The sequence below is a fragment of the Gossypium hirsutum genome, chromosome D09 (assembly GCF_007990345.1).
Source record: "Gossypium hirsutum isolate 1008001.06 chromosome D09, Gossypium_hirsutum_v2.1, whole genome shotgun sequence".
Lineage (NCBI taxonomy): Eukaryota > Viridiplantae > Streptophyta > Magnoliopsida > Malvales > Malvaceae > Gossypium > Gossypium hirsutum.
This window is the reverse complement of record NC_053445.1, coordinates 43,126,895-43,148,827: the sequence shown is the minus strand read 5'-3', so window position 1 is coordinate 43,148,827 and position 21,933 is coordinate 43,126,895. Positions and strand designations below refer to the sequence as shown.

General features: G+C 32.7%; 3 protein-coding genes and 2 long non-coding RNA genes across 5 annotated transcripts; 3 read left to right on the top strand and 2 right to left on the bottom strand.

Annotated features, from left to right (window-relative positions):
* Positions 1 to 1,029: 1,029 nt before the first annotated feature.
* On the top strand, positions 1,030 to 5,090 carry LOC107891191 (BEL1-like homeodomain protein 1). Its single transcript, XM_016815904.2, has 7 exons — positions 1,030 to 1,464; positions 1,628 to 1,688; positions 1,979 to 2,120; positions 2,232 to 3,028; positions 3,378 to 3,751; positions 3,847 to 3,907; positions 4,022 to 5,090. The coding sequence occupies exons 4-7, from the start codon at positions 2,300 to 2,302 to the stop codon at positions 4,790 to 4,792; spliced, it is 1,935 nt and encodes a 644-aa protein (XP_016671393.2). The 5' UTR covers positions 1,030 to 1,464; positions 1,628 to 1,688; positions 1,979 to 2,120; positions 2,232 to 2,299; the 3' UTR covers positions 4,793 to 5,090.
* A 3,883-nt stretch (positions 5,091 to 8,973) lies between these two features.
* LOC107891192 (uncharacterized) lies at positions 8,974 to 10,060 on the bottom strand. Its single transcript, XR_001682144.2, has 2 exons — positions 9,542 to 10,060; positions 8,974 to 9,229 (listed from the first exon to the last, which is right to left on the bottom strand). It is a non-coding gene; the product is annotated as an uncharacterized lncRNA (long non-coding RNA).
* Positions 10,061 to 15,701: 5,641 nt separating this feature from the next.
* On the top strand, positions 15,702 to 16,379 carry LOC107892524 (E3 ubiquitin-protein ligase PUB24). Its single transcript, XM_041100763.1, has one exon. It carries the CDS (start codon positions 15,702 to 15,704, stop codon positions 16,377 to 16,379), a length of 678 nt encoding a protein of 225 aa, XP_040956697.1.
* A 21-nt stretch (positions 16,380 to 16,400) lies between these two features.
* Positions 16,401 to 17,029, top strand: LOC121220914 (E3 ubiquitin-protein ligase PUB24). The gene has a single exon (XM_041100762.1). It carries the CDS (start codon positions 16,401 to 16,403, stop codon positions 16,932 to 16,934), a length of 534 nt encoding a protein of 177 aa, XP_040956696.1. The 3' UTR covers positions 16,935 to 17,029.
* A 3,477-nt stretch (positions 17,030 to 20,506) lies between these two features.
* Positions 20,507 to 21,425, bottom strand: LOC121220913 (uncharacterized). The gene is made up of 2 exons (XR_005918180.1): positions 21,180 to 21,425; positions 20,507 to 20,912 (listed from the first exon to the last, which is right to left on the bottom strand). It is a non-coding gene; the product is annotated as an uncharacterized lncRNA (long non-coding RNA).
* Between the last annotated feature and the right edge of the window lie 508 nt (positions 21,426 to 21,933).

The window sequence follows — 21,933 nt, the reverse complement described above, 5'->3', positions numbered from 1 at the left end:
AAGAGATATTTAATGTAGAATTGAGGAGTAGGACCCTCTCCGTTTATCATCATCATCATCAATTCATAATTATTATACTCATTTTATTTTGTAATCCAACATAAATGTTTATTCATTTTTTCATTTTCATTTTTTTTTATTTTAGGTCATTTAGCTTTGAACCTCTAAAATTTAGTTAAATGGTTTACTTTTTGGCAAAAAAATTGACCAAACTGTTAAAATTTTAATCGCATTTTACGTATACTTCATTGTTAACATGGATAAATTTTTTAAAAGTTTTTATCAACTTTTTTAAATTTTGTTATTTTTAAATTTTTTTATTAATTTTTTATGAATTATACGTAGATTACCATGCTAGTAGCCACATTAATATTGATGTTAAAATTTTAACAGATTAGCCAATTTTCTGTCCAAAAGCAAACAAAATAACTAAAATTTAAAAGTTGAGGGTAAAAATGATAAAAAAAGAGAGAGCTAAAATGACAAAAATAAGTAAACATTATGTTTTTTTTTAATTTTCTTAATTAAGCTTTTGTTTGTGGGGGAGATTTCCCTATTTTTTAGTAGTTTGTAAACTTCTAACACATATAAAAATAAAAATAAAAATAAAAATAAAAACATTAATTTACTAATATTATGGACAGTCTCACACGTAGGTGAAAAAAAATAAGAAAATAATGTAAAAAATTAATGATTATTAACAAAAAAATGTAAATGGTTTTAATAAAAAAAAATCTGCATGAGAAACTAATAAAAAGTGAAAGCGTATAAATAATGAAAAAAGTGATAAAAAATGTGCAATGAATTATGATTGATAAAAAAAAAAGGAGAAAATGTGAAAGAGCTCCACAAGTGTACGAGAGGATGGAAAAAATACAGAAACCATGGTTTCGGCTTGAATTAAATTAGATTTTATAAAAGAATTAAGAGTACCACAAGTGTTATATTTATAATGTAATTGTGAGACTTGGCCAATTCAATAAGGGTCATAGTTGTAATATTTGAGAGGAAAATTGGGTGCATCGAAGTTGATTTGAAAAGGGAGGGTCAAATCAGAGAAGTTGGTAGTTTTGATGTATTCGCAGGTACTTGGCCTCCCCAAGCCAAAGAAAAAGGAAGGGGAATTGGTTCATCATTTGTGAAGGATAACAACATTTCATAGTTGCACTAAAATTCCCACTTATCTATTCTAAGAAAAAAAATCACTACAAATTAATTTGTATGGTATGATTTCAATTTAGAAGCCAAAAAGGAAAGCAAAGAGAGTGTGTGGATAATGAAGTGAATAAAAGAGATGGGGTATCTTTTTCTCCCCCTTTATAACCAACCCTCACTTTGTTTCCTTTTCAGTTTGGGGGGAGTTTGCAGAGGCTTTGAGTCTGACAAAAGGAACTCTCTTTTTATGATCTGGGAATTCAATTGTTTCAAACTCCTAAATTCTGTGCATACATCATATTCACACAGGTTGATTTATACTATTAGTGTTGTGATTCTTGTTCTCCCTATATGTGCCCCTTCTCTTTCTCTCTAATTTTGCTACTTTTTTAGCTACATCTCTATTAGCTTTCTTTCTCCAAATTTCTTTTTTTTTTTTGGTGGGCTAAAAAATCCATGTTTTTCATTGCAGTGAAGAATGAAGGTGATGATGATGATGAAACACGTGCGCACTGAGATTATCCTCACAGCAGGTACCGATTAATATTATTAACTATAATCAATTCTCTCCCTTTCAAATCTCTATTCTCTCTCCTATTCTCCTCCTCCTCCTCCTCCTCCTCCTCTTATCTGTATATAAACACCACACCTTTCATTCACTTCTTCTTCTTCTTCTTCTTCTTCCCATGTCCTCAACATATGTACGAGAAAGTAGAGACAGACAAGTAACATGGCTTGTTTTCAATCCCTTGCCAATCACAATTACTTGTGTTTCAACTCTATGTGGGGTCATCACTCCTTTTCTTTCTATTGATTTCTCCAGGATCCACTTGATCATCCATCCCAACACCTTCATTTATCCTTTCTGCTACTGCTGCTGCTACTTTACAAACTAGCTCTCCGATTTTCTCTCACAATTCACAAATTCATCACCCAACCAATTTTCATGGGTTGATTCGAATAAGGTAAACAACATATGTGTACGCTTTTGGTCTTCTCTTATATGGATTTTTTTACTCTATCTAACTAACTATGCAAGTACTAATGCTTTCTCTATGTTTTTCCTTTCGGTGAAGTGAAAGTGCAGGAAATACCATTAGATCTTTGCAAAACTCGTTTAGAAACTGCGAAAGCCATATCCGATATGGCGACCTACTTTCATGGGAACCCTGAAATCCAAGCAGCTGATGATCTTCAAACCCTCGTACTTATGAACCCTGCCTATGTTCACTACTCCAATACCCCTCCTCCTCCGCCGCCCTCAAACAACCTCGTTTTCGTCAACTCCCTCTCTCCTAACGCTCCCTCTTCCCACTCCCAGCAACTCGTTGGCATCCCTCTCCCGGCCGTCACCTCCGGTTCCAACCAAGACGCCATCTCCTCCTTGCATGGTCTCGTACAGCGCCTCCATTACAACTCGTACAGCCCTATTGACCCTTCTGGAGAACCACGTGACACCCCACGAGCTCAGCAGGGACTATCTTTGACCCTTTCTTCCCAGCATCAGCCCGGTAACTATGGATCACAGCCTCAAGCAGTTTCAGGCGGTTCGGCTTCTTCCGGTTCAGCGGTGACCAATGGGGTTTCAGGTATACAAAGTGTGTTGTTGAGCTCTAAATACTTGAAGGCTGCTCAAGAGCTTCTTGATGAGGTTGTTAATGTCGACAATACTGGGTTTACAAAGACTGAAATGGCAAAAAAGGGCAGTGGAAATGATAGCAATAGCAGCAAGGCTACCGGAGAATTGTCGGCTGCGGCCGGAGACGGTTCTGGTGGCGAGAACGCTGTTGGTAAGCGCAGGACTGAGCTGAGCACGGCTGAGAGACAAGAAATTCAGATGAAGAAAGCAAAGCTAATTAGCATGCTTGATGAGGTAAGGAAATTATATAATTATCGTATATGGATATATACTTGTCTATTCTATGTGTTTTGGTGGGTTTGGTTTGGTTTGATTTTTTCTTGAAAGTGAAGGCGTATAAGAAAACAAGTTTACTTTCTGGGGAAAGTTATGTTTGTCAAGGAAAATTTGTTCTAAATTGATATCAGTAAAGAAGTGGGATAAAAGTTACTTTCACTGGCTCATCAATTGGATTTTTTAAATAATTTTGAAGTCTTATTATATCGAAATTTTCATGAAATTTTATTTTAGACCATAAATCTATCAAGTTTACCCATCGGAGTCTAAAATCTGCATGCAAAATTCTTGACATCGGGTTGTTTAGGTGGATCAAAGGTACAGGCAATACCATCACCAAATACAGATTGTAATATCCACATTTGAGCAAACGGCTGGAATTGGGTCAGCTAAAACATATACAGCTCTTGCATTAAAGACCATCTCTAAGCAGTTTCGGTGTTTGAAAGATGCAATAATTGGCCAGATTCGAGCTGTAAACAAGAGCTTAGGTGAAGAAGATAGACTGGGAGGGAAGACCGAAGGCTCCAGACTTAAGTTTGTGGATCATCAGCTTCGTCAACAAAGAGCACTTCAGCAGCTGGGGATGATCCAACACAATGCTTGGAGACCACAAAGAGGACTACCAGAAAGATCCGTATCTGTTCTTCGAGCTTGGCTCTTTGAACACTTTCTCCACCCGTAAGTATTAGTAATTAATTTCCATTCGTTCCTTAAACTTTCTAATTTTGGAATGCCCTTCTGATGGTGTCTGATTCCTATATTTGCACTTTCAGATATCCTAAAGACTCAGACAAGCACATGCTTGCTAAACAAACAGGGCTTACCAGGAGTCAGGTACCAGGCGCCTATGTACTGTGTTGTTTGGCAATCTTTTTGAGACTCCTATGACTTGTCCCGCTTGTGGCATGTCTAAATCGATGATGTTTTTGTGTGTGTGTGATAATTTAGGTGTCTAATTGGTTCATAAATGCTCGAGTCCGGCTTTGGAAGCCAATGGTGGAAGAGATGTACCTGGAGGAAATCAAGGAGCAGGAACAGAACCATGAAGGTTCAGCATCCAAATCCACTGGTCCAACACCAGCAAAGAACCAAGCTAAAAGTTTGAGCAGCTCGAAACAAGACAATTCTGCAAACCAGAATGCTTCCTCAATGTCCATTTCCATGGCTTCAACGTCTCCTCTTGCAGGAAATGCCCAAAACCAGTCAGGGTTTTCCTTCATTGGCTCATCCGAATTGGAAGGGATCACCCAAGGAAGTCCCAAGAAGCCAAGGAGCACTGAGGTGCTGTTGCAGTCCCCAATAGACATGGACATTAAACAAAGAGAGGCAGCAGACGATGTTTCCATCAAGTTTGGCAAAGAGGGCTACTCCTTCATGGGAACCGATACCAACTTCATGGGAGGTTTCGGGCAATATCCTATTGCTGAAATGGCAAGGTTTGATGCAGAACACTTCGCTCCAAGGTTCCCTGGTAATGGTGTTTCACTCACTCTTGGTCTTCCCCACTGTGAAAACCTCTCTTTGCCTGCTACTCACCAAACTTTTCTCCCAAACCAAACCCTGCAAATGGGGAGAAGGCTCGACATTGGTGAACCAAATGAGTATGGTGCTATAAACCCTTCAACACCCCACTCTTCAGCTGCATATGAGATTGAGAACATCGATGTTCAGAACCGAAAAAGGTTTGCTGCGCAATTGTTACCGGACTTCGTTGCCTGATCGATGTGATTTGAATTCAGATTCAAGGAACTCAGCCATAGGGGTGATGGTTTCAGGGGTTTCACACTATTCCTTGCTCTTCATTTTCTCTCCCGATGTAGTTTAAAAAGAAAGAAGAAAATCCACCTCTAGTACAGCAATATACTTTGAATAGCACAATTTGTGTCACTCCTTAGCCAGCCTAGGATCTCAGCCATATATTTTTGAGGATTGTATATTAATTTTGTAAGTTTTGGGGATTGGTTATCATGAATTAGTTACTTGGGGGTATACAACAAGTAAATCAAAATTTAGTCAATTCGGGTTTGATTCTAGTATTTCCATCAATATGGAGGATGAAAATTTTACCGATGCTTGATAAAATAAAAAAGGGAGAGAAGAGTAATTGTAGTAGTTAGTTTCCCCTATGCAGAAGCTAAATTTATGCAGGACACAGAAGCCAAAGTTCATTTCCTAACCACAACAAATATTGATTCCAAAGACTGCCAATCCATCTTAAAATGCCAGAGAACCCTCATCATTAGTCATCACAGAAGCCAGACTCTCACCAAGATTTCAAAACCTTATCCACACAACCACAGCAACCAGGAGCTTGGCCTCAATTATTTCAACTGTAGGACTTGATTGCATCACATTTAACTATCTTCTGGGAGGCATCCACCAAACTGTTAGCGAATTCCATCAATATTTCCGACTTTGTCCACAGCTGATAAATGATATCGTCTTTCCTGCCTCACATAACAATAAGATTGTTAAATCTAGAAAATAGGCAGCCCCTCTACACAATCATTTTACCTCCGCTCGGATTTGATATCATCACTGAAGATGAAATGGGCATATTAAATTTACACCATTCCGCAAGTCATCATGTTGGGGTCCAATATTCACACCCTTGTGTTCAGAGTCTCACAACAGCATCTCCAGTTGTGCTTGGTGCATCCATTTTTGTTCCTTAGATCTAGAGGAAATAGTACACAGAAAAGACTAGAAACAGCTGATAAACAAAAGCTATTGCAATAGTTGAGTCAAGGAGATGTAATAAAAGAAGAATAAGTTGAGCATGGTATTGACTTGTGAATATCAAAGCCAAACTAGTTAAAGTTGTTCATTGGATTAGTGTCCTCACATACACTGCATATAATAAGCAATGGAATTATTTAAAGGAGAAACAAAGAATGAGACAGCCACATATATATTAATACAATGTTGGGAATACTTACGAGTGCCTCTGTTGGAACATCGAGCAGTAATAACTGTGACATGACCATTATAGATAAACAATCATCTAAAAGACAAGAACCAAGAGTACGAAAGCCCAATAAAAATCACAACAGACCTTTGATGACACAGCATTCTGGTCTATTGCTGAAAAGTAAAGCCCATGCTTCCACAATGGATGATTAGTGTGCCTCTACTCTCAACTCCAAAACTATTAAAAATAATTAATTAAAATATTTTGAATCCATATAAATTTTAATCATTAAACTCCTTGAAATAATTTGTTTTATTTATATACATATTTTTGTTAGTTTATTTATACTTGGGTCCCAAAAATGTTGTTTTAGAAAATTTTTAAATTTTTAACTTTATTTATATATATTTTTAGAATTTTTTAAATTTTTATAATTTTTTAAAAAATATAAATTTTGGAAATTTTAAAAATATTTTGAATTTTTTGTATTTTTTGTTGAGAGAGACCAATTTGCTCATTTTCAAAATTGATAGGGACCAATGGGGTATTTACACCAAACTTTTATTCTAGTTATTCAAATTGTAAAGTTCAACTCGACTCGACTCGAACTCGAAACTCGAATTACTTATTCGAGTTGGCTCGAATAACTCGAAATTCGATTTTTTTTTTCATATTTTTCGAATCAAATCGAATTTTTCTCACCCCTAATCTTACACATATGCAAATTGATCCTCCCCTAATATTAATATTTTAAATTTAAGAGTTAAAAAATTACACTCTCAATAAATAACACAAAATACCAAAATTTCAGATGCAATGTATGGACAAGAAAATGATTTAAGTATATGACATCATACCTGAGCAAGATTAAGGCCTTGCCCAAATCCAATCCCTTCCATCCAGAAAAAGAATATTGTTAAGGAATTCAGAGTTCTCCTCTACATTCATGTCTTCCAATATGAAAATTCAACCTTGTGAAATGATGAAGAGAGCAAGAAACATTTTGGTTTTAATGTCATGACATGAACCTTCATATCCTTGTTGTGAGGACAAGCTTTGTTAAGGATGGTTCTGGCGCACCCTGGGCGGGTGATTTTACTTCAAAAAGAATTCATCCTATCAATGATATCTCTCCAACCTTAAGCTCAATGGTTTAATCCCTTTCCAGTTCCATTATCTCCAACCCGAAAGCTATGTCATCCCCCACTTCCACTTCCACTTCCACTTTCAACTCCTCCCCAATAGCCATAAAAAGAGTAAAACCTAAAAACATTACAATACAAGTAAAACCAGAAAAAGACAAAAGGAACTAACCAACAACCTTCAACCTTCGAACATCCAAAGGGAAAAGCCCAGTAAAGAAACCCTAATAACTATGCACTGAGCTGTAATAAAACTACCTACTTGTCACCCAACTTTAGGCTGCATTTATTTTCATCTCTTAATTTTCAGGACGTTTTCAATTTAACCACCCAAGCGTTAAATTCTTAATGATAATTGACTGTATACATTAAGTAATTACAAATTTTTGAGTTTTCTCATAAAAAATTTGGGTTTTATTTGGCATGAAAGATAAAAGTTAATTAATTTAATTAATTGCAAAGATTTTTTCTTTGTTTTTATCTCAGAATGAAAGATTTAAGATTATATAGTCAAAATAAATTTAGGTTTCGTAGACAATTATTAAACCTGAGTTATTTGATTTAAATTTAATTTGGAAATATAAAATAAATTTTAAAATTTTATAATGAGATTAAATTAATTTTTAACATTATAATAACAAATCAACTGACACTATTAAGAGATAAATTTTTTTAAACAATTATTTGATTGATTTTGATGTTTTAAAATTTAAATTTTTAATATTAGAAAAAATAAATTTAAAACTTTTGACAAAGGATAAAGAAGTACGATATGTCAAAATTTTAATGCATTATTTTAGTTTCTATTGTTTTTTGCACTTATTCATTCCTTAATTTTTTGTACCCCAATCAATATTTAAAAAATATCTTTTTTTTAGTGACTAAAATGAAAGTAATCTAGAAGTCGGGTGGTCAAAATAAAAGTGTAAACATGATGTGGTGTGTACAATAAACTATTGTTAGAGATTTAACACTTGAGCGATTAAAATTAAAGTGCCCTAAAAGTTGGGTGCAAAATTGTAATGATTTTTTGTAGTGACCAAAATGAAAACACCCTAAAAATTGAGTAACCAAATGAGCAATTTATCCTCAAGGAAATTTGGACCAAGGACAAAGACAACTTTATTTTTAAATAATTTTTTATAATTTAATTTTTTTAAATGGTCAACAACTTACTCATCATCCATTAATGATCAACAACGGTTTCCATAAGTCGAAGGGACTACTTAATACAATATTTTTTAGTTCAAAAAATTAATTGAGTCAATAAAAGGGTTTAATTGAAATTTTTTCAAAGTTTGAATACTTTTTAAATTTTTAAGCCAATTTGTGATCATTTGAAAACAAAATATTTTTTGGTAAAAGGAAACAAAATATTTAAATCTAAAATAGGCATTAGTTTTAACTATTTCTTTATTTTTATAAAGGAATTATCTCTTTATTTATCGTTTGATTTTTCTCCATTATCTTTTATTACCTGAGCAAAATTTTTTTATTAAATTAATTTTAATAAAAATTGAGAAAACAAAAAGGTTAATGAGCTGCCAAACTGACAGCCAACTCAAAAAAGGTAAAAAAATATACATTAACTGAATAATAATTTATATATATATATTAGATTTATGGTATATTATGAAAATTATGTAAGAAATATATTTATATAGTTGATATTTTAGTTACGTAAAAAATATTATGTATGATAATTAAAATTAAAATTTATTTATGATATAATTGTAATAGGCCCAATTTGCCCAAGCCTAAAAGCACAAACACAAATAAACCAAAAATAAAATAAAAAAACCAATAGCAGTCCTTTTTTAAATGTTTAGTATTAAAACCCAAATAAATAATAATAATTTTAAAAATCCAATATAAGAACAGTCCAAGTACATGGGCCCAATGTGGCCCAAATTACTTTTAACCCAACATCTAGCCCAACTATCATACAGCCCAAAACAGAAAAAGATTCAGAAACCCTAGCAGCAAGGGTTCCCAGCGTCGCAGCAGTGACGTCCCCTCGCTCTCTCTCCGCACATGACGAGCCTTCGTACGCGCGCGCCTTCGCCGCCGTACATGCCACGTCCCCAACTCTGTACGCCGTACCTGCAAACGGGAGGAAAACATAGCAGAGAAAAGAGAAAATTTGTATTTTTTAGTTTAGTTTTTTGGTCTATAAAAACAAAAAAAGGCAAAAGGCCTGTGTAAGGTTTTTAAGAAAAAAAAAAGAAGAATACACAGACAAAAAAAAACATACGAGTATATTGTAAAAAAAATTCTTAGAGAAATCGAAAAGAAAGGAGTTCGAAAGTGATCCTTCTGTGATTTTTCAGTGATATTTCTCATTTCTTTTGATATTTGTCTTCATTTTTCATGATTTGCAAGAAGAAAGTAGAGAAAGGGAGAGAAGAGACTCACCTTAGAGGTGGAAACGCCGCATCCTGGTTCACTCCGCCGTAATTGGAGTTTAGACCGGATGAATGGGGGGCTGAAGCGGCGCGACTCATGAATGAGGAGATTAGATTTTTAGGTTTTTTTTTTCTCTTTCTCTTTCTCTTTTTTCTTTTCTTTTCTGTTTAGAGTAATAGGGTTAATGTTGGCTTAAGTGGGGAGTCAAGAAACGTCGCCGTATTGCCTGATTCAGTAGCTCTTAAACGACTCCGTTTTAGGCCGCGACCCGATGACCCGACCCAGACGCGGCTAGGTCCGCGTGTTCTGGCGTGGGGAGGGATATTTGCACGACCGGTCCACCTATTTTCTGGATTATTCGAATCGGTTATCTCCCCTTTTTCCGATTTAGCCCAGTATCCTGCTTTTATTTCATTCCAGCCCAGCTTGCAACGCTGCGTTTTGGGGAAGCGGGATATTTCCCAATCAGGCCCCCATGTAATACGCGTGTTGCAGCATGGTCCTCCATGTTTCTTTAATCCCAGTAGTTCCCTGTTAATTTGATTTTGTTTGTGATTTAATCCTTTTTGTTACTCAATTTTTTTATTAGGAAATTTATTGTTATTTTATTATCATATTTATTCTTATTATCGTATTATTACTTTACTTTTATATATTTGTTATTTATATATATAGGATTAACTTTATATTTTTATAGAAAGTTAATTTGTAATAATAATACTTTATATTTTTATATATTATGTATATGTAATATGTTTTTTTACTATATGTATATATATATAATAATACATTATTAATCTCAAATAATAGTGTCATGTATGGAAGCCTTCCTTTTAAATTTGTTGTTTTATTTTAACTTTTATATAATCTTACTAGGTATAAACTATTATTTCTACTAAATTTTACTTACATAAATTAGAACATATATATCGATTTCAAGTTATTCACTTTTATTTTACTTCATTTTTATTTCTTTGTGTTTTCACAAATTTTTTATTAAAATTTAGTTAAACCTTTTATTTAATTTTTATTTCCTTACCAAATTGTATTAAAATATTTGTATTATTTATTGTCATCACTGTTTTTATTTCCTTCTTTTTGTTCCTTTGTCTCGATTTTGTGTGCTTTTAATTGATTATGAATTTATGGGTTGCTTAATTTTTAATAGGGTTGTTTGTATAATATGATTAAAATCAATGTTTGTGTTTGCTTATTATTCGTTTAATTGCTTCTAGTTTAAGTTCAAATTGTTATTTATCTTTTTACACTATATGTATTGTTATTCAATCATGTTCGTAAGCATCTAATCTTATTAAAGCTTCATAATCGTTTTATTCCATAATCCTTAAAAAGGCTTGGAGTTCATAGGTTCTTGAGAAAATCGTGCTCTAACTTACCGAGCTTCGATTCTTCTCGATGAATTTAGATAATCAAGTGCCCATTTTATTAAAACCATGCAATTATTGAATAAGGTTCTTAAGATTTCCAAATGTTTGATCCTAACTTATTGGATACGACATTTCGTTATCTCGATTTCGAAATAAAGGCAATGTTTGTTGTTTAAGAATTTCGAGAGATCAAATCCTAACTTACTGGGTTCGAATTTCTCGATTGACTTAAATAATCAAATACCCTTCTTAAATCACATGATTCTTTTTAAAAAAAAAGAGAGAGAGAACAAATCTAATTTCGAAGATTGAATTGTTACACCCTAACCCACTGAGTGTAGCAATTCATCTCTGCAAAATGAGTAAATATTGCTGCTCAATTCGGTTTATTCAAATTTGAAATTTAAAAGGATTGCATTTTTTAAAAAATCTTTTTTTTTTTAAAATTCCATTCTAAGACATTATACAATCAATTTGGTACCAACCTTGGGCGTCACGAGGGTGCTAACCCTTCCTCGTGCGTAACCGACTCCCGAACCTGTTTTCTCAAAATTCGCAGACCTAAAATTATTTTCAAGGTGATCCGATCACACTTCAATAAAAGATCGGTGGCGACTCCCATTTTCATTTTCAAAGTCGATTCCCGTTTTGCAAAAGAAAAAAGTGGTTTCGAAAATAATTTTTATTGATTTATTGGGTTAAAAATTTCAAGAATCTAACATTATAAAATCGAAATTAATGGGTTGGAAAAGAAAACATAAATTTGTATATCCTTAAATTAAGTTATAGTGGTAATTGTGGAGGAGATAGAATAGAACATGTGGTGATGGTTTAAGGTAATTAACGTGAAAAGGTTGGGTAATTGCAAACCACAATCCAATGCATCTTAATGCGTGGGTTTCAAATGCTTAAAATTTCTCCAGTAGTTGCTAATTAATTGCAAGGAGACCTCTAATAATAATTAGATAGAAGGGGAGTTTATTTTATGTAATTTGCAGTGTTCAAACGGAGTGCAGTGGCAGTGGAAACATACATTTCAATTCAAAAAAAAAGAAACACAACCAAATGGGTGGACTTGGAATATCAAATGTTGGAATTCAAAGTACTACTAAATAAAAACAAGTTAATGACCAGCCGACTTGTTGGGCCATCAACTTGGTAAACCCTCCATGCCTCTTATATTCAACAATTTGGCAAACCAGATCTCCATCAAAAGATTAAAAGGGGAAGTCTTAGAGGAGGGTTTATTGACTGTTGGGTTGGTTAGTGCCAGTTGCACGGTTACAATTTATTTTGCAACTCACCGGAGTGTGCAACATGCTGTATGTTGACATTTATTTAGATACACTTCGGTAATGCTTCGAAAACCTATTTTGACGATAGATATGGGTTAGGGGTGTTACACCATAAATGTAAGAAACATTTTGGACCAATTATCGTGTCCATATTTACTTTTACTTTTTCAGTTGTTCATCAAGTTGCAACTTAATAAACAACTCAATATCTATAATTGGTATTAAAGTTAGACACCTAGCACAGTAATTAAATATCCTATTGTTGAATTGCTTAAGAGATAGAAGAAACCTCAATCTCAAGACCCCTTATGCGTGATGGCTTTAATTATGTTTACTAGAAGGCTAGGATGAGTAGGGATGACAATGGAGCGGAGAGAAAGCGGATGTTGCTAAATTTACTCCATGTCTTACTTCACCATGGATGTATAATATTAAAAACCACCATCACCTCCACGAATGTTGGATGTATCGATTCATCCTCCCCCACCCTATTTTTTAAGAGACATTATAAGTTAAGAAAAGTAGATAATACTTTTAAGAAGTTTAAATTTTAAAAAAGAACAAAAATAAAATTAAATAAATATCCTGATTTTATTACTATTTAGTTTAAAGTTTATTAATTTTTTTGTTTTTTTATTAAGTTGGTTTCACTTGACTCGGAACACTGAATTGAATCACACGTTATATTATTAGTGTTTATATTTGACTTTTCATTTTAAAATTACATGTGAATTTTGATTTGATATGATTACGAATATTTTTATTCATTTTTTAAATATTACTAACATGTTACTTATATAAAATTGATTATTTTATGTTTATCTTTTATCTATACTATTATTTAAGTTATTCACTGAATTGATATTACGAATTAATTGAACAATGATTAAAAGCTCATTATTTTTACAAAATAACAAATATTAATTTGAGAGTGTTTCTATTTTTTTATATTTTTATAAAAAAATATTTATAAAATATTATTATGGAATTTAAACTTAAAACACCATGATTTCTCTAACATCAATTTTATCATCTCAACCAAAATTTCATTTGTATTTTTTTTTTTTGTAAATTTATATTTCAACCCATTTTCTAACTCATGAATATATCATAATCTAATATTTATAAACAATTAAATTTAATAAAACAAAAATATTTCAATTTATTATTTAAATATGTTGATATCTTTTTGCATAATAAACTTCCTCTTGTTTTAACGAAAATTTTCCTTTAAAAATTGCAAGGTGAGATTTAAGTGTTTGAGGTACTTCGTTTCTAGTAGTATTGTATAATTCAATCAAACTTTTAATATCTGAAAATTAATTAAGTTGATGAACCATTTTAAAATCTAACACTTTTCATTTCATCCGTATGGTAAAATGTTAAGAAGAAAGCAAGAATTATTGGATTCGAAATTATGAAAGACAAGATGTGAATAATTATTGGCTTTATTTATGCAGTAATATAATGAAAACTAAGCTGTGGGGTTCATGAAGTCAAAATTAGGTTTTTATCTTCTTGGAAGAGGAGAAGGTAAAATCCATTTCATGGTTGAACTAGGCTATCTGCTTTTGATAACTTGAATTTTGTTTTAGTAAATCTTAAATAATCCTGATTAATTATTGCCATTTTATGTCATAAATAAAACCAAAATTTCCACAATGATTAGTAATTATAACTTTGACTATTACTTCTTATTTGCAATTATTCTCAATGATATTTTGTGGAAAGTCAACAAATCTTTTTTCTTCTTTATAATATTTAATGGTAAAGCTACGAGGGCATCCAATTCTCTAATCTAATTTATGAGCTTTAAAATGAAATTAATGGGCAATTTTCATTTTGGATTACTAAGTTTAATACCAAGTATTATGTTACATCACTGAATTTTTATTATTAATAAATTAGGCCAGTTATGATAACTCCATTAAGTAATTTTAACGAAAAAGTTGACTTAATACAATTGTTAGCCGCTCTTAGTTGCTCATTTATTTTTGTAAAATAAATATTGGTTCACTGGCGGTTTAACGGTTAACTAATTACATAGTTAGATCGTAATATGAAAATACAACTTATATTAGTAGATGAACATAAACATGTTCTTAGTTTAATGAGCAAATCGATTGAAAGACTGATATATCGCCTATCAAGTCCAATTGGGGAGATGTTGTAGAAGATATAGAGATAAATGTGACTGATTAGATTGGCAGTACATCAGACATAACTCAAGTAGGATAGATCTTAAATCTATTTATAGATTTATTCACCTGTGACGTTCATAATGTGGTGTACCTTAATCTTGAGTGAATGATGGGCTATGTATGCATGACTTGTATATTTTGGTGTAAGTAAAAGACAGATTTCAAATACATAAATAACTAAAAGCTAGTACGTTGGTATACGACTTCTTGGGCTTCATTCACAATAGTGGGCTTCATAAGCCAACAAATGGGTAAATGATATCCTTTCATTGACATTACATGATAGATGAAAAGTAAATGTGCCTATAGATTGTTTGTCTTTGTGATAAATGACTTAATTACTATTTCATAGTAATTGACATTTCATTAAGGAATATGTAATGGTTACCATGAGATAAAATAGTATTATATTGAGAAAAAAAATTTATCTCAATGAGATTAAGGATATTCTATAAGGGTAACACACTTATGACAAAGTCATGACGAGCACTAGTTGAGTAGATAAAGATACTTTGATTTTCATTAACATAACAGGAAAAAGAATAGAAATAAATGCACAAATGATGGAATTTTTATAGTTTTTTTTATAGTTTTTCTAAATTTTGGAAACATTTATTTTTTAACCTTTTCATTTAAAAAAAAATCAATCAATCGAGGATGGACAAGTGCCAATGTTTTTCGTAATTGTATTTATTTAATGTCAACTTTTACAAACGTATCCAGTTTTCCTTATTAAAGGAGGATTAATTTGAAATGGGTTTATTAATAGCTTTCTAATAGTAAAACTGTGTTGATTTTAGAATAGATTAAATTACGACTGAGGCTATAGTAGAAGGACCTGTTGAGGATTTATTCCAAATAGTTTTATGTTACTTTAATATATGCGCAAAATCCTTTGACCAATCAAGTGTGTGGTTGGAATGAATTTAATTTGGAATACAATATGACCAGTATGAGACGACCAATCAATCCCCGCTTCTTCTTTATTTCCAATTTTGGCAATAAATTAAGCCGCATTCTTTTACCACTCAAACTCTCCGCATTCGGGCTGAGTCTCCCCTTAGGTCTGTTAATTTTCAACAGCCCGGTGCGCTCAAATATTGCGAGCGGTGCACGATCATCTGGATAATGCTTCCCATAGGAGGTTTATGTCAGTGTAATTAATTAGCTATTTCCTCCCCCTTTCCATACTTTTTGCCTCTCCCATATTACTTCCAAATTTTCAGCTTCTTTCTTTCTTCAATCAATCTTTAGGAACTTTTTTTTTTTGCCAAAAGTATATTTTATGGAAGATATTGATGTTGAAGTCCCCAAGTATTTCATCTGTCCCATATCTTTGCAAATCATGAGAGACCCAGTGACCGCCATAACTGGCATCACCTATGATCGAGAGAGCATCGAGCAATGGCTACTCAAAGGCAAAAGCACCAACTGTCCGGTCACCCAGCAACCTTTGCCTACAGTCTCCGATTTAACTCCTAACCATACGCTGCGTCGGTTGATCCAAGCCTGGTGCAATGAGAATGCTTCGCTTGGTGTTGACCGGATTCCTACCCCTAAACCTTCCATTGATAAGTTCCATTTCCTTAAACTCATCAAACAGCTTCAGCATCCTGATTCCAAGATGAAAGCTTTGAAGGAATTGGATTTGTTGGCGGCCAGGAATGAAAGAAACAGGAAATACATGGTGGAAGCTGGGGTGCCTAAAGCTATGCTGTCGTTTATTGTAAATTGTTTCAAGGAAGACTGTGTTAGTGGCCTAGAGGAAGCCCTAAGTGTCCTTTTCTTAATTCGAATTCCATCGGCTGAAGCAAAGTTGTTACCCAAACAAAATGACCAGATCATCAAATCATTGATCTGGGTATTAGGATGTGAATTCAACACCCAGGTTATGGTTAAATCCCATGCGGTTTCAGCATTGAAATCCATCATTGAAACAGCAAGTTCGGTTGTACTCGAATGATTAGAACCCAAGTTCTTCGAGATGATTGTCGGAGTTTTGAAACAATGCACAACCAGGATCACTCAACAGGGAATAAATTCAGCTTTGCATGTTCTTTTAGACGCTTGTCCCTGGGGAAGAAATCGGCTAATGATGGTTGAATCGGGAGCAGTTTCCGCGCTTATCGAGCTTGAATTAGGATCACCCGAAAAGAGAACCACCGAGCTTATTCTGGGTATACTCTTCCATCTGTGTTCTTGTGCTGATGGGAGAGCAGAGTTTCTCCGCCATAAAGGCGGCATCGCCGTTGTCACAAAGAGGATCATGAGAGTTTCACCGGCGGCCGATGATCGAGCAGTGCTGATTCTTTCGTTGATAAGCAAGTTCTCAGCCACCAGTTGGGTTGTTCATGAAATGTTGGAGGTTGGAACTGTAACAAAGCTTTGCATGTTGCTCCAACTCGATTGTGCAACCTATTTGAAGGAAAAAACTATGGAAATACTTAGATCACATTCCGATGATTGGCTCAAGTTCCCTTGCATCGACAAAACTGTCTTGACCAGGTATATTAAATAGTTTTACTTTTAATTGCTTAATGCTATGTAATTCATATCAACTATATTTGCATACGCAATTTTTACTATTGGTTGCCACTAAATCATTTGTTTTACACTAAATATAATATAGTATATTATTGTCTTTTAAGGTTTATTGATCTCACTAATTGTTTTTCATCTTCTAATATTATCAAAACCTTGAAGTAACTGGAAGACTTATCTCTTTATGAAATTATACTAACTCATCAATCCTTTCATTCATATTTTGTGATAATTAATGTGGGAGAATACAAGGATTTGCTACTTACCAATATTATTGATATATTTCTAATATATGTCCATTTTTATTTATTTTGTTTTTGAGAGCTATTTTCTTATGAACATGACAATGTGATTATCAGAGAGTTACTTTCCTATATAGATTAAAAAGTTAAAAAAATATTAAGGCAAAATTAATATTATTTTATATTGGTTTAGGGTATTGGTCTATTAATAAACGTAACAAAACTTTATTGCCTCATTCCTCCTTCCTCCTTCCTCCTTCCTCCTTCCTCCTACTTGATTTTCCTTATTACTTCAATAGATTTTTTGCAAGTATTTTTCCCTTGATTTTATTTGTTTCCGCAGCTACAAATTTGATTTAGCACTTATATTTGTATGAAATACTTTTATCTTTTTTTAGAATATGGGTAGAATTGTTCCATTTAAGGCGTTAGGAATTGTGAGTTAGACCGCCTATGATTTTACCTTCTTATGATTTAATTATTTGTAAACAATACCTGAAATCAACTTTTTTTATATTCATATGAGTTGGCCTTTTCAAATATTTGTAAATAAGTATATGAAGATTATCTTTTATTTAACGAAGGTAAATTCATAAATTATAATTACATTCTTAGAAAAGTACTCAGTAAACCGAACATGATAATATAACTTTTTCTGAGATTTGAATCAATACCTTTCAATGTATACCAAACATTGTAAAGTAATTTTTTTAGCAACCACATATCAAGAAATCATATTCTTAATATAGGAAAGCATCTAAGGCTACCTTAAAGTTGGAATGAGAATTCTACAACAATACTCTTCTTTACCGTAATACTGCTTCCTAATAAAATATGAAATAAAGTATGTTTTAAGTGGGTTTTTTTTTTCTTTACAAAAAGAAGATGAAGAATAAGAAGCAGTATATGTTTTGATTTAATTTAATTTAATATATATATACCTTGCTTTATATAAATGTATGATATTTTATGTGTATATATATAACGTGTCTTTGATCTGTCAAAAGAACGATATAATTTAACTCCATTTTAGGAAGTAAATAACCGAAAAGATTTTATAGAAGTAGGTGAGAGCTATTTTTCCAGGTAAGATTTTAAAAATATTTATAATTAAATGTAAAATTCTCATTTTCACATCTTAAGTACCTATGAATAATTCAACATAAACTTCACTTCAATCACTCAAAGTAAACAATTATGAGTTTATTTATAGTTTGCTCTTTTAAAAGTGTCTTAAACATTACCATGGCTTCCATCAACACCATTAATGGTTTTTCCACGAGTATCGCCAAGACTTTGGTATTAGCAACGACAACCAAAGAAGAGTTTAGAGGGTTTTGTGGCATCGACGACACTTGTGGGGTTGTTAGACGTTTTGAGGAGAAAAAAAAATGGTATATTACTAAATTTATCATCTGATTGAATGGTTGTCTCCAAGAGGTAAGGAGAAGATGGTGAGTTGGTGTTTACCATTCTTCACGTTCCATCTACAAAACATAGTTTTACATTCTTTCGATATTTACCAAACGAGGAAATTTGGCTCCTGTATCTTACATGTAAAAGGAGCAATAGTAGTTTTTTTATTCAGAACGGCGGAGATGCTGGTTAGAAAAGAAACGGAGGAAGGAAACAAAAAACTGGCAAGGGGTGGATGGTTTTGGTGTAGGGACGGAACGAGGGAAGTCTAATGCTACTGGTAGTCACTCTGATGTTACCTAATCATTTCTCATTTCTTTCTTTGCAATTTTTCCATCCTTAAATATGTATTTCAACTCACAATTTTTCTTATATATTTATTATTAAATTAAATATTAGTACTGATAACAATTTAGTTTTTGCGAGAAAACAATAAAAACTTTTTAAAACGTAAAATAATATTTTAAAGAACAACAAATAGTTGTAGAAAAAGTTTGAATGTCAATCTCAACCTTTTTTTTCCTTCTTTTATGCATAGATAGTTTACTTTGACAACTGAACATGCATCAAGGTGGCACAATTTCTCTGAAAGCTAAAATCTGATTTAAGACTCCAATATATAGTAACTCCAAAATAAAGTTCAAAGCATCCTGAATGTGCAATTTATACCACTCAATTTTTGTTGCCACCTTGCACAAACTTAGTGGGTTGACTTCAATATAATTTAGTTTTTAACCCATCTTCTTCATGCTTATACATGGCATACACCCAGCTTTTCACATATCTAACTTTACTTATAATATTTACAATTTTTTATTTTTATTTCATTATGAGAAATATATATATTGTGTGCAATACCAATGACAAATGTATATATATAATATTTAAGTTAAATATTTTCATACTCAAATTCTCTATGGATAAATCAAGCTATAAAAAGAAATTATTTGGGAAAAGTTCAATCTAACCAGTAACGCGTTTTATAATTTTTCTACGCATAATGATATTTTTAGCCCTCCAATTTTATAAAAAAGTCATTTTAATCATTTATTTATTTTTCACTTCTTTTAATTTTTGAAATTTGTATTTTTTGCCAAATCACCCCAAAATGAATGAAAAAGTTAACATTTATTAACTTTGCTAACGTTGCATACATATGGATTGCCACATAGATGACACATCAATATTCAATTAATTTTTAAAATTTTTAAAATATTATTTTTTTATAATTTTATAATTATTTAATAATATTAATGATTTATAATTTTTTAAATTTTTAAATTTTTAAATTTTAAAAAAATAATTAAATGCTGACGTGTCATCCACATAATAATCCATGTGTATACAATGTCAATAAAGTAAAACAAAAACATTAACTTTTCCATTCATTTGGGGTGGTTTAACAAAAAGCACAAGTTTAAGAGATAAAAAAGACAAAAATAAATAAATTAATAGAGGACTGAAATGAATTTTTTAAGCTAGAGAACTAAATAAGTCATTATTCATTTTTTAATATTATTTTTTTATAATTTTATATACATTTTTAATTAAAATTAAATAAAAAATATTTTTATAAGTCCATAACAATTTGTTTTCTTCAAATATAAGTCTACTCTTTGGCCCTCTTTAACCATCCTCTGTTTTCTAGAATAATTAAAGTTGTATCTAAAACATTTTTTATATATACAAATTTGAAGAAAAAATTATTTATATTACATAAAATTAAATAAATGTGAAGTATAATTTGTTATAGAATACCACATAACTCGAAGTTCAACCTAGTCCTGTGATCTAAAATTCGACATCCTCACAATAGATTCTGAGGTGGATCATAACATGAAAATTTTGCAAGATGAGACATCAGCCTCTCGTAAGGAGGACACGCGAACAGTTTTCGCGAAGAATACACGGTGATCCGTAACCTTGCAAAGCGAGATTTTAATCTCTCACTAGAAAGATCCGTGAATACTGTTTACTAGAGATACAGGATGATAGAAGAACACGTTTAAGATACATATTAAATTTAAAGAAGATACGTGTAGGAACCCATTTTTGCCCGGGCCCATACCAGCAAAACGAACCCAAAATTCAACCCACTACCCAAATCCTAGCCCAATAATAGAAACCCTAGCCCAAATGAAAAAACAAAATGTTTGCAGCAGAAAACCCTAGGCGCAGCATGCCTAGGGCGCGCCGCTCCAGCCTCTGCCCAACCCCTCGTACGCCTCTGCTCCGTCCCGCCTCTGCCTATGCGCGCTGTTCCATCTCCTCGCACGCCATCGTCACGCCTCTGACACCTGCAGAGAGGAATGAATGCAAGCAATAGAGAAGAACAAATAGTAAAGAACAAAAAAAAAAGACCAAACAGTTGTATCTGGCTATAAAAGTCGAAATCTAACCTTCGTAATTTTCTTCCGTTTTTACGAATATTAAGAAAGAAAAAGCAAAACTTAAGGCGAAACTTTGATCTCTGTTGAAGTGTTTATTTAAATTTGTTTTGCGTTTTTTATTTCTTATTTCTTATTTTTTTCTTCATATATTCGAAAATAATAATAATAACTCACCTGGGCTACGGTCTCTTCGCCGGAGTCCCGTTCTCTGTCACCGAAGACGTGTTTAAAGAAGGGACGAGGAAGGCTTCTTTTTTTCTCACCTGTTTTGCTGGGCTCGGGCTGAGAAACCCTTTTGTTCCGCATGACTCCGGCCACCGTCTTCGGTGGCGTTGCGATGGGGATGCGGCGGATGACGGCGGGGTTCCAATAGCAGAGAAGGGGAAGCCCTTTTATTTTTATTCTTTTGTATTCTTTGCAGAAAATGAAACAGCAGAAAATGAAAAGAGTAAAGTTTTAGCTTTTATGTATTGTAAAACGGCACCGTTTGAAGGTTTGGAGGGCTGCACATCATTGCCCTAATGGGTATTTTACGCAATTAGTCCCTTCAGTTCTGCGGCACATTCGCAACCTTTTATTTTACTTAATTTCGGCCACTAAATTTTGCGCATGCTTCGATTTAGTCTTGTGCAGACTGAAGCACATAAAAGACGGGAAATATTGCACAATCGGTCCCCCATGTCCTCAGCGCAATTTATTTCGGTCCCCCTTGCCACCTGTTTCATGTATTTGCAGTTTAAGACCCTTTTTTTATTCTGTTTCAACCACGTCCTTGATACGTTTAATTTTTTTCTATATACTATTTTATCATTATTTGTTTTAAGCCTTTATATTTATTATTTATTTGAAATTGTTTTGCATTAAAATTTTTCATATATTTTATAAAAACTGTTTCTTTTATTGTTTAAGATTTTCTTTTGTATATTGT

What these genes read in the sequence shown, in the direction of transcription:
- LOC107891191 (XM_016815904.2), top strand. Translation starts at nt 2,300, where the DNA reads ATGGCGACCTACTTTCATGGGAACCCTGAAATCCAAGCAGCTGATGAT. An exon ending in TAATTAGCATGCTTGATGAG is followed by an intron (nt 3,029 to 3,377) that starts GTAAGGAAATTA and finishes CGGGTTGTTTAG; the next exon opens with GTGGATCAAAGGTACAGGCA. An exon ending in CAGGGCTTACCAGGAGTCAG is followed by an intron (nt 3,908 to 4,021) that starts GTACCAGGCGCC and finishes GTGATAATTTAG; the next exon opens with GTGTCTAATTGGTTCATAAA.
- LOC107892524 (XM_041100763.1), top strand. Translation starts at nt 15,702, where the DNA reads ATGGAAGATATTGATGTTGAAGTCCCCAAGTATTTCATCTGTCCCATA.
- LOC121220914 (XM_041100762.1), top strand. Translation starts at nt 16,401, where the DNA reads ATGATTGTCGGAGTTTTGAAACAATGCACAACCAGGATCACTCAACAG.